The sequence below is a fragment of the Protopterus annectens genome, chromosome 8.part1 (genome assembly GCF_019279795.1).
Source record: "Protopterus annectens isolate FY-2018-M chromosome 8.part1, PAN1.0, whole genome shotgun sequence".
NCBI lineage: Eukaryota > Metazoa > Chordata > Ceratodontiformes > Protopteridae > Protopterus > Protopterus annectens.
The window spans coordinates 146,241,259-146,253,315 of NC_056742.1; the positions used below are offsets into that span (position 1 = coordinate 146,241,259).

At 42.6% G+C, this 12,057-nt stretch overlaps 1 protein-coding gene across 1 annotated transcript in view; it reads left to right on the forward strand.

The window, feature by feature from the left end:
• Positions 1 to 12,057, forward strand: part of LOC122810253 (c-Maf inducing protein) — a gene marked incomplete in the record, with an annotated part of 1,337,359 nt that overhangs the window by 1,187,909 nt on the left and 137,393 nt on the right. The window contains 1 exon segment of the mRNA XM_044081790.1: positions 2,427 to 2,573. Within this exon segment, the coding sequence (XP_043937725.1) occupies positions 2,427 to 2,573 (147 nt within the window).

Sequence of the window (12,057 nt, forward strand, 5' to 3'; positions counted from 1 at the left end):
CTCAATTATGGGCCTGATGAGGGCCCATATATGTCATAATGTACTCTGTGCTACAAATGTAACCAACCACAGTTTTTTTTTGTTGTTGCTGTTTTCGATTGTACATGGTTAAAATGTGAAATGAACTGTCAAGCACATTGCTGATCCCTTTTTTATAATTCTTGAGAGTATTTATACAAGTGGCCCAGCTGTCTTTTCAGTAAGTTTGTTTATTATTTTAATAGGCAGATGAGTTTCATCTGCTTATTTCATCTGTTGCTTTGGATTTCTTTTAATTTTTATAAGTTGTTTCTGAAAAGATTGAAGCATGTTTTTCAAGTCACATTCTCTGATGTTTCGTATATAAAATAATTGAGAATGTCTTTGTAAGTTTCTCATAAGCTCATCTAAATGGTTTATTCTGTGAGCAAAACCACCAAGTTCAAGCAGCCTAAACGCAGTTTCTTAAAAAGTGAAGCAATGTTTCTACTGATAAGGAGCTCTGTTTTTGTGTTGACATCAATTCAAAGAGAGTACACATGCAAAGCTAAGAAAGATCACATTTTATCTGGAAATGGTAAGAATTCAGTTCTGTGTTAAAGGATGTTCAGATCTTCTGCAAGACGAGCCATTGTGTAGCATACAGAAATACTATAGTGATCTGTATTTAAACAGATTTTAAAAGAAAAAAAGTCTTCCTTTCTGCCTTAACTTTGTCCCTTCAGTAAACTAGCAAATTATATATTCGGGGGCAGCCGCAGTGGTGCAAGGTTTAGCCTTGTCACCTCACAGCAAGAGGTTATCCGGTTCGATTCTCAGCTGAGCTGCCTTCTGTGCTAAGTCTGTATGTCCTCCCTGAGGTTGCATGGGTTTCCCCCTGGGTGCTCTGGTTTCCTCCCACATTCCAAAGACATGCAGTAGGTGGATTGGGCACTAAAATTGGCCGTAGGTGTGTGTGTGCATACGAGTGAGTGGTACAGATGCACTCCCGAGGTAGGGCTAGCCACCCGGTGGTGTAAAACCTTTATTTATTTATTTATTTCAGTTTGATTACCGGGGAGGTCCACTGGGCGTTGGAGCCCATTTTCAGTGGAGGCCCGGGGAGAAAAGCTCCAACACAAGGAATTATTACAGTTTAAATATTTTGATTACAAGGTAATATCAATGTACATGCAAAGTTTTAGGAACTGTGAAATACAAAAAATAATTTCAATGAACATACAAAGTCATAGGCACTCAGAATTACAAATAATAAGGCACTCTGGAATTACAAAAATAATTACAAAGAACATTCATAGTCATAGGCAGTCTGAATTACAAATATCAGGTAGTTTCAATTTTGTTTAGGGAGAAAGGCAGCCCATGATGAGTATGTTTTACTATGTAAAGGTATGTTTACCTTGTCTCTAGATGATTGTCACTGTTGAAGTGACACCCGGATCCCATGTGCAAAATGGGAAAAAGGGTTGAGGAAGGTTAGATGGATATATTCCCCATTTGTAAACAGTTATGGTTTTGTTATAATTAGATTTGTTAGAACCAAAGATTGATGTTGACATACCGTACTTTTGTTGGATTCCATTTACAGTTTGCATTTGAAGTATGTGCCGCCTAGTTATGTTTACTTTTCTGATTATGTTTATGCAGAAAGCTGAAATGTGGTTTACTAGGTAAAGATTAAAATTAGACAAGTGTGAGGAGGATGTGTTTCTTCAAAGCTAGTAATAGATGAGGAATCAATTTTGTGAAAAAAATTGCAGCGGCTGGTTTAAGGCTAGTGACTGATCTTAAAACCACCATTTGTCTTTCAGATGGAAACTGTTCATTTTCTTCTAACCGGTATTCTGCCTTTGTATAGTACAGTGCCATTGATTGAATGTCACCATTCTATGGAATTCACTGAATGAGCAGACCCCAACCCCCACCCTCACTTTAATTTATGTTTCCATTAAGCAAGAGCTTGGCGGGTGCTTTGCAATGGGTTTTAACTGCCATAAACATTAGAAGCACTTAAGTGAAAACAAACACACTTGACACTAGGACTACTGCGTGAGTTACATATTTCCCAAGTGATAATCAGCTAACACCATGATTTGCTTAAAGGGTTTGATTGCGCTCCAGCCACCTAGATTTCTCCTAGTTTTGCATGTTTTGGGAACTATCTCTCTTAGAATTGAAACATGTATGTGTCTGAGGACCTGCTCATTGACCGTATGGACACATTTCTCTAACCTGTCTTCGTTTATCAGTTAGGAGTGGTTCCTAGGTATTCAATTGCAAGTCCAGAGAAAGCTGATGAACTGATGTCAGTGGATGTAGATGGGTTTTCCCTGTCCAAATGAAAAAAAAAAAAACTGTCATTTGAGCCCTGATTTATTTTTTGAGTTGTGTCATTGTTAAATTTGTTTTATATTTGAATTTAAAATATTTCATCTTACTGTTTCCAGGATGCTGACTTGGCCCGATTACTTAGCTCAGGATCATTTGGAAACTTGGAAAATCTCAGCCTGGCCTTCACTAATGTCACAAGTATATGTGCAGAACAGCTTATTAAGTTACCTTCACTTAAGCAGCTAAACCTATGGTCAACTCAGGTAAGGGGTGAAAATACTGATTTTCAGCCAACACTTTCTCTTGTTGCATGACATAAATATAAGTTATTAATTAAAAAAAACAAGTCTTTTTCAACTAAATACTTCATGAAATACCGGAAAAGCTGTTAAAGCAAATTTGCTTTCATCATCATAAGTATATAAACAGATGTTATGCCTGCCAGTCTAAAGAAACAAATTTTGTGTTACTTCATTATTCAAGATTTTTCTTTTTTTGGCCCCATTGGCCAAGATGACGGTCTTCCAGGGTTCTATGCCTAACTGATTTCCTTCTAAGACTGGGGACCTCCAAGCTAGCCAGGGTTGATGAAGCATTTATACCATCTTCATGGGGTGGGGAGAGAGATCTTGGTGTGTCCCAACCTTGCATCATCTGCTTCTGACTGTAGGATTTTTTTGTATACTCTAAACTTCCTCCAGGGGAGAAGTGTTTAGTGACATTTACATGCTCTAATAAGCACATCCAGCCTAACACACTGGCACCTTCCTTTCCCCTTTGTGCATATGTGTGCATTGCTTGGCACTACTGCTGCTCTCTGTCCTCCTCTAGAAAGTAGCATTGTGCTACAAAATCTCATGCCCTCTCCCTGAGAAGCAAGCTGCCTATCAACCACCCAAGTCTACTTCCCAGTATGACCAGTCTCCCAGCTTCCCAGGCCATTTGTCAATCCCAGGTCATTAATACTGCAGATGAATTAACTGTCCCTGCACCAGTGAGATGGCATATTATTCAAGTTTATTCTCAAAGAAATAATGACATACGTAACAGAATTTTTAATGAAAGAGGATTCCATGGATCTGCTACTGTTGATTAAACAAATGACTTATTTGGCTTGATGTGGTGTATGGGTAAATATAGATATGATACAGACTGAATACTGCTTGAAGAATACAGACAATGTCTAAACTCTGCATAGTGGCTGGATATGTTCTGTGTCCAAAGACCACCCTACAGAACACCAAAACCATGGTCTAACATGGAGCTGTAACACAGTTGCAGCCCTCTACCAGTTATGTACTTTAGCTAGGAAGGTGTGCAGCGTTTTCCCTGTATCAGTATAAAGCCATCCCAACATTAGATCAATCCCCAGATATGCAAACTCAGCATACCGAAGATTAGACACAGAGCTGTATACATATGTTGTATAGAGTGTGTGGTCAGCATACCTCTCAACTGTCCATAATTTTCCATTATATGTTTTTGTCTGTTTTTCATAAAAGTGTGGTTTTCTGACAGACCCTTTGCATATCACTGAGGATTGAAGTCAGAAGAATAATCACATCCATGTGATTTCAGACTTCATATCTTTCGTCAAATCCAGACTAATACAAAACCTGTTATTCTGTTAATTTTCTGAGTTTATAAGAGCAATATTTTAAAAAAATGTCCATATTGTGGGCCTTTGTTTCTCCATTATTTATGGCTTTGTCCAGATTTCTAGGTCTAAGAGCTTGAGAGGTGTGGTGGTCAGACATATGTATGCACAACTTTACACGTCCCTAGCCACAGACTTGGAACAACCATTAAAAATGATAAACATATTCCTGTAACATACTGCCACTGTTGCTGGAGTACTTTTAGACCAGTGCACAAATGTGGGCTGTCCTTCCTAAAGGAAAGGTTAGTAGGGCTTTGAAACATCATACCACAGTGACACCACACAGAATCTTTTAAGAGTCTCTGAAAGTAAGGAAGCCAATCTCCTTTTTTTTAATTTTAATGTTTCAACTGGAATGATATTGGTGGTGAATCAATTTACCTGAAAGCCATACAACTCCTTTGTCTACTCTCACAAACATGGCAGAATAAGTTCTTTTCATGCAAAAGGAGAAACATTAGTGCCCACAAATTGCCGCCATTATTATAGATCTGATTATGGAAAGAAAAAATGTGTGGCAGTATCACAAACAATTGCAAGGTGTCACCAGCTCCAATATGTACTCCAAGCTAAACAGGGATTGTCACATTGTCACCAAAACTAGTAACGCTTATTATATTAAGAGAAAATAATCAATTTTCTAGGTCGCTCTTATGCTTTTCTATAAAGTTGTTAGGGAAATTATGACAGATGCTGGGGAGTAGCGAATCTGTACTCTTCATAGTAGTTTAATCAGATGCTCCCTTTTCCTGAACTGATAATCAGTAGTATAAATTCTCCTGATACAGTACCTACCTGTTATTTTAAGCCAGTAAAAGTAAGCAAAGTTTACAGACACCTCTGGAAGTGGTCATCGGTTGGTAGGACTTAAGGCTCCCTGATTCAGTTGTCCATTCTCTGACTGGCAACTCCGATTATAACTAAGCCAACTGGTCATGTATTTAACTGGTCACTAATTGACAGTGTACTTTTTCTGTTCAGACATTAGACCATAATTGCACTGTCCATGTCATCTGGTCCTGTCTCTCCAAGCACTGTAGATCCATTTTCACCTATACCTACTATCCAAAATCTTTGAAAGCCTTGTGTATTTTCAGATTGTCAACTGTAACTGTAAATGTGTTTTACAAGATGACATCTGACATGTATTTTGTCGAGGCTTTAATATCCTGGTAGCAACATACTGTGCAGTGGGCAGTATACACTCCATCATTGAGAAGGGTCATCTAACAGGAACTATTTAGATTCATAGGTTCATACTAGGCTATCTGCCCTAGGGCATTTATAAGCCTAGCCAGAGTGTGTTTGGCTTTAGCCACCCATTTTAAATGAATTTTGCTATGCCCTTTTTTGAGGTTAGTATACTGTGCCTTTGTCTAACAGTGACACAGAAGTGATACCCGGGGTAAACCTACCATCTCCCATCCACTCATCAAGATTCCTCTTGAAAAGAGTCCATGGGGGACTCTGCTTAACCTGGACTGGGATTTTATTCCAGAGTGAAGGGAGCCTCTGGGTTATGAATCTGTCCCTCCAGCATGTCCTATTTATTTCAGTGCTGAGGTTCAAGTCTCTAGAGCGCGTAGCTCGATGGGATTTGGATTTTCTGAGGTGCAGCATGTCCATTAATTCCGGGTTGGACATGGCTTTATACGTCAGGCACAGATCGCCTCTGAGCAGGCGTATGCCACTGAGTAGAGCTGGAGTTTCTTTAACCGGGCAGCATATGGCATCTGTTTGAGCCCTTTGATCCTCTTGGGGAGGTACTTTTGGGGTCTTTCCAGTTGCTGCAGGTGTCTGGTAAGGTACATCCCAAAAGGGGCATTGTACTCAATTATGGGCCTGATGAGGGATGAGTAAAGAGGCACGATGACCTCCCCTGATCTAGATGTGAATCCCTTCATGATTAGGTGGGCTATATAAAATGTTTTTCTAAACACTTTGGCCACGTGGTTGTCAAATGAGAGATTGCTATCAACTTGGGTCCCCAGGTCCCTAATTACTTCTTAAGTACTTAATGGATTACCACCTATGTGGTAATTTGTAGGCACTTTGTTTTTGCCAAAGGGGATGACTATACACTTTTTGGCGTTTAGCTTGAGGCCATGGCTCTGGCACCAGTTGTCTGTTTTTATGAGGCCCTTTTGTATTTATTGACCTAAGAAGGGCATTTGAATCTGTTGAATACACCCTACTTCTCTCCATGCTCATGAAGACTGGCTTTAAAGATGTTTGAGAAGCTGGTTTCAAAACTATCTGACCAACCATACTTTTCACTTGATACTGGGTTCCTCATACTCTGCAGTAGCCACATTACTCTTTGGAGTCCTCTAAATCTCTGTCGGGTCCCGTAGGTGTTTATTTATGTGAGTCATTCAAAACTTTGGGCCATCCCTAGGTCTAATTTAAAAAGAAACAATATTTGAATTAGGAAAGTGTGGAACTGCTACTTTCTAACAAAGTAATGGTGAATAATTAGAAGTCTGGCATATGACTGTATGAAGGAAGATTGCTTCACATCACTGACCTACCAGCACTGATACAGCTCAGGTGGAGCAGTTTAATTTCCTGAGTCTGGCATGACCCAACACAGTTCATTAAGCTCCATATAGAAAACTGCAAAAATAACCTGATGATTCACCTCCACCTTGGTTATAAGGTCTCCACTGTCCTACAGATGAAAGCAGAAAGACTCACTGGAATTAGCTTTCTAACACTCATGTTAGAATAAGCATCTCCAATCATAGCACTCAACTGCTATCAGAATATGAAAATACTGCAAACAAACTTTAAGATTTTGTAGGCTTATCACATTCTCTTCTTCCTTTGATGTCCTCACTGAAATCACTGTTGCTGTATTCGTAATGAATGGGTTTTCACCACTGACATCTGGCTGGAGCTTTAACTTCCCACAATCTTGTGTCTAACGTGTCACCTCAGCTTGCAAGTGTAGGGGTGTATAGATAGGCATACAAGCATAATTCCTCAGACTGTCTCACCATCAGCCTGAGCACAGGTTGCATATCCATCGGATTGGTCATTAGTACCTTTGCTTCAAGTAAATAGATAAGCACCTCAATGGGGAATATCTTTTTTGCTTTTCCAGAGTGTTTTTGCTTACTGTTATTATGTGTCAGCTAGGAGGGGTAAGTGTGTGTGTGTGTGGTAGGCAAATTCCATACAAAACCTTGCGTACCCAGAGTCTTTTCTTCTTAGCAGCAGAACACAACTACAAGGGCCTGTTCCATTTCCAATCATTTACCTAAGATGTGATCCCATTTGTCCTCACTCAATAACTTTCTGGAGACTTGGTGTCTTAAATACTAGACCCACTCCAAGACGGATGACTCGGTTTCCCCAGATGTACTGCTAATGCTTAAGAAGTTGTTTAAAAGACCAGGACAGAAACTCATTTGAATTTTTCTGACTCAAGACGGACACGCTGAGATTTCAGCACCCATGGTAGAGCTGGTTCCTTCTTGGATACCCTCCAGCAAGATCCCATTGAAGGCTGGAGTGGTGCCGGAGGCTGTTACGACTGTGAAACCTGCAAATAAAAGTGAATCATGTATTATTAATTTAGAAGGTCCAGAGGACATTCCCATGGTACTCTTTAGGGGAGGAGATCCTATGATGTTATGTAGTCCTATCTGGCCGTATTTCTTGCTGGATGGGTTTTGCTCCGACTCGGCCGATACTAAAGCTCAAGAGCTTTTACTGGCTTGAGGCTAACCTCTATCCCATGGTGCTTCATGGCAATTCTCCAGATCTCGTTTGCCGTGAAAGCTTCGAGGTTGTGTCTTACTGGCTCATTGGCTAAGTAACAGTTTACTAAATCAAGTTCTTTTCTTAACTTTTAGTATCCTATCACAGTCTTTACTACTTTTTATCTCTTATGTGACTGTTATTGAAAGTTTCTGACCACTATTCTTTCCCTTAGGATTGTACGGCCCGTTTAAGTTAGAGGGCCATAGTGCCCATTTAAGTTAGAGGGCCTTTCCTCCCTGATTGTGTGTCTTAAATAAAAAAAAAATAAAAAATAAGTTGTATAATTTCTTCTTTACTATCTTATTGTTCGTAGTTAGTACTTGTTGTTTTCTGTAGCTAGTCTATAGTTTCATTCAGAATGTCTAAAGAAAAGGATAGAGCGCATAAGGATCATCACCCCTCGGGGTTTAAAAAGTGCGATAGATGCTCACAAAAAATGTCTTTGACAGACAGTCACACCAGTTGCGTGTACTGTTTAGGTGAAGCTCATTTGCAAGAGCCCTGTACCTTTTGCCATACGTTTAGCACCAGGGTCTTGAATAAGAGGATATGAAAACTAATTGATAGGGGTCTCATGACCAGTTCCTTCCAGGAACAGCTGGAACTCGGTCAGGCAGCTCCTAAGTCTTCAAAACAAAAATCTTCGGCCTCAGCTTCGGAGCCATCGAAAAAGACCAAAGCGTCGGAGCCAAGGAGTTCTGGCTCCAATTCAGCTTCTTCCACATCGGTACCATCGGGTCTCCTCGGTGCCGAGGCAACTTTCGGTACTGAGACTTTTACCTGATATTGATCCTGTGTCCATCTACCTTGAGATCTCCTATTTTGGAGAGGAGGAGATCTTCTTCTGTCTCCACCAGATCATCCAGGGCACTCTCAGATGAGGACATCAAGCGAGTGGTAAAGAGGTTGCTTTCAGATCCAGCTCTGGCAAAGAAATTGCCCTCTCCAGACCTAAAGACTTTGGAGCCGACACCCTTACCTGCCACTGTACTCCTCTGACTGCTTCACTCTCGGAGCCTGTTACTTCAGGTTCTTGGATCCGTTGGTTCCTGGGATCCTCCCCGCTTCCTAGGAACCGATTACTCTATCCTCGGTGGCTCAGTCTGGAGCCGAGGGATCTGGGAGCCAACGCTCTTGAGTTGACTCTGAGGGGGGCAGTCATCCTGTGTTTTCTTCAGAACCGACCCTCCCTCTCGGTGCCTTGGCTCGACTCAGCTCTGCTCCCATATCTGCTTCGGAGCCATTCCCCCTTGCTCGAAGCCGACCATCAGTCTCCTCAGAGCGGAGGTCTTTGGAGCGGGGGGAAAGGCTTTTGAAGCTATAGAGAAGGCTTTATCTTCTGCTAAGGTCATACTTTTGGAACATTTGTCCCACCAGCAGCAGGCAGCAACTTCTTCCCCACTGCCACCCCCACAGCGTAGGGAACTGGAGGCTCATGCACCCCCCATTGGAGGTGCCCCCTCTTCCAAGACCTCCCCAGATTATCCCACTGGAGAGCTCCCTCAGAAGAGACTGTGTAAGAGGAAGCATGTTGACTCACCTGAGTCTATCACTTCTGACACTGATTTAGAGGAATCAGAAGAGTCCCCCTCTGAGGATGTCTCCTTTTCTGACATCCTAGAAATCCTTAGACAGAGGGGTGATTGGAAGACCTCTAACCCTATTGAGAATGAATCGGTGTATCTTGAGGCCTTTGGTTCCCGACCTTCCACCTCCTGGGTGACACCACCTTATGACCAACTCTTGGGGGTCATATCGCGGAAAGCCTGGACCTCCCCTGACTCAGTGGAGCCCGTCCCTAGGAGGCCAAATAAATTTATCACAACACCAGAAGATAAGACTTTTCTTAGCAAAAGAGTACCCGTTGATGCTATGATGGTAGCAGCAGCCACCAAGAAGGAGTTATCCGAAACATCTAATATCCATCCTCCTAACAAGGAGTTCAGGACGATGGCTAGGTATGGGAAGCATACCTTCTCTTCAGCGGCATTTACACCAAGATCGTTGAATTACCTTACCCATTTTACTCATCTTCTGAGGAATCTCCTGAAGGAGTTAGGAGATACCCTCTGGGATTCTGTAGCTCCAGGATCCATGGATAAGGTTTCTGCGCAGCTCTCCACCCTTACGTCAATAGCTAACTCCTCCATAAGGCTAATATTGTATGCAGCAGAAGGAGCGAGTAGGGCAGCCACAGCAGGAATATCCCTCAGGAGACATTGCATCTTTGTAATTTTACAGAGTCCTTTAAGTCTTCCTTCACTAACGTCCCCTTTGATGGTTCATCTCTTTTTGGACACCAGGTGAAAGAGACTTTGACCAGGTGCGAGCAGGAAGGGAAAACCTTATCTGTCGTCAGAGACCATTTCTCCCTCCCATCTAGACCCTATCCCAAGGGTAATATGGGAGGGAAAATGTGGTTCCGTAAATCCCAAAAAGGTTTCCCTCAGACACAAGGTCAACCCTGCCCTAGAGGCAGAGGGGGAGGATATAATGGAAGATGCCACCCTCGCGGCAGAGGAGGTCCGCAGCATCAGGGAGATAGAGAAACCTTCTCTGATTGTCCCTTCCATTGCCCCTGAGGGGTTTGCCCGACTGTCCATCTCTGGAGTCAGTTGGGGGTCGTCTGTTGCTGTACCAAAGCGCCTGGCTAAGCATCTCGCAAGATCGTTGGGTACACACCGTAATATCCAGAGGTTATCTGATTCCTTTTGTTTCCGAACCCCCAACAAACCGGTCTCTACCAGACATACCACCCATGCAATTAGGCCGTGCAACATCAGAGGTCATCTCGTTGCTGCAAAGAAGAGTCGTCCAAGAAGTCCCCAGAGAGCAAATAAGATCTGGAACTTACTCTCGATTCTTTTTAGTTCCAAAAAAGACGGGACTGGAGATCAATTTAGATCTCAGCAGGCTTAACAAGTCCATAAAGAAATCCAAGTTCCAAATTATCACTCTGCAGTCGATATTCCCTTTTATCAGGAAAGACAATTGGATGTGCTCAATAGATCTCCAGGTCACGTACTACCACATCAAAATGGACAGGCACTCTACGCTTCCGTCTGGGAGTTATTTTCAGTTTCAAACACTGCCCTTTGGTCTCACTACAGCCCCCAGAGTGTTCACCAAATGCATGGCAGTTGTAACGGCTCACCTTAGATGTCAAGGATTCCAGGTGTTTCCGTATCCAGATGACTGGCTCCTCACTGCTACCACCAAGCATCAACTCATCAGAACCGGGGACGAGACCCTATCCTTGGGCGCCATTCTAGGCATCACAGTCAACCTAAAAAATCAGCCTTATCTCCTTCACAGCACATTGTATTCTTAGGCTCAGAAATACACAACCAACATGTCAGCAAGACTAACACCAGAAAGAGTAGAGTCTCTGCACAATCAAGTTAGATCCTTGCTAAGCAAGCAAAAAGTTCAGGCCAGGGTAGTCCTTCAAGTCCTAGGGACTTTGGCTTCCTCCATCCTATTAGTTCCTCTAGCCCATCTACACATGAGGATACTTCAATGGCTATTTGCCCAATGGTCGATGCAAGACCTTCGATTGTCTCATCAGATTTTTATAACAAACCCCTGTAAGAAGGCTCTGACATGGTGGATCCACACAGAAGAACTTCTCCTAGGCTGTCCACTTGTTCCTCCCGAAGAGAAAGCAGTTTTGACCATGGATGATAGGGTGGAGGAGGCATTATCTGGGAATGACAGTCCAAGGTACTTGGCAGAACCACGAGAACCACTTGCACATCAATGTTCTGGAGATGAGAGCAGTGCTGTATGCATTGCAAGCACTTCACAGCTCCCTTCCCATCGGAACAATTGCGATCCAGTCAGACAATATGTCTGTTGTGTGGTGCATAAGTAAGGGGGAACCAAATCTTACCCGCTTTGCCGAGAGGCCTTAAGAGTTTGGAAATGGGTGATGGACACTCAATGTTTTCTGGTAACAACGCACATCCTGGGGAAAGCCAACGTAATAGCAGACAAACTCAGCCGAGCAATTCTGACGCCTCACAAGTGGTCCCTGAATGCAGAAGTTACAAAAGAGATCTTTCACAGATGGGACCAGCCTTGCTGCAACCTATTTGCCACTCACCTGAACACCAAATGCAGCAACTACTTTGCCCTCATTCCCCATCCAGAGATATCACCAAGGGATGCTCTAGTCCACGGTTGGCCTGGGACTTCTTTATGCCTTCCCACCCTTTCTTCTCATCCCAAAGGTAATACAGAAAGCAAAACAGTTGAGGAGTACCCTGATCCTCATTGCTCCTTACTGGCCACGACAAATATGGTTTCCCTTCCTGTCC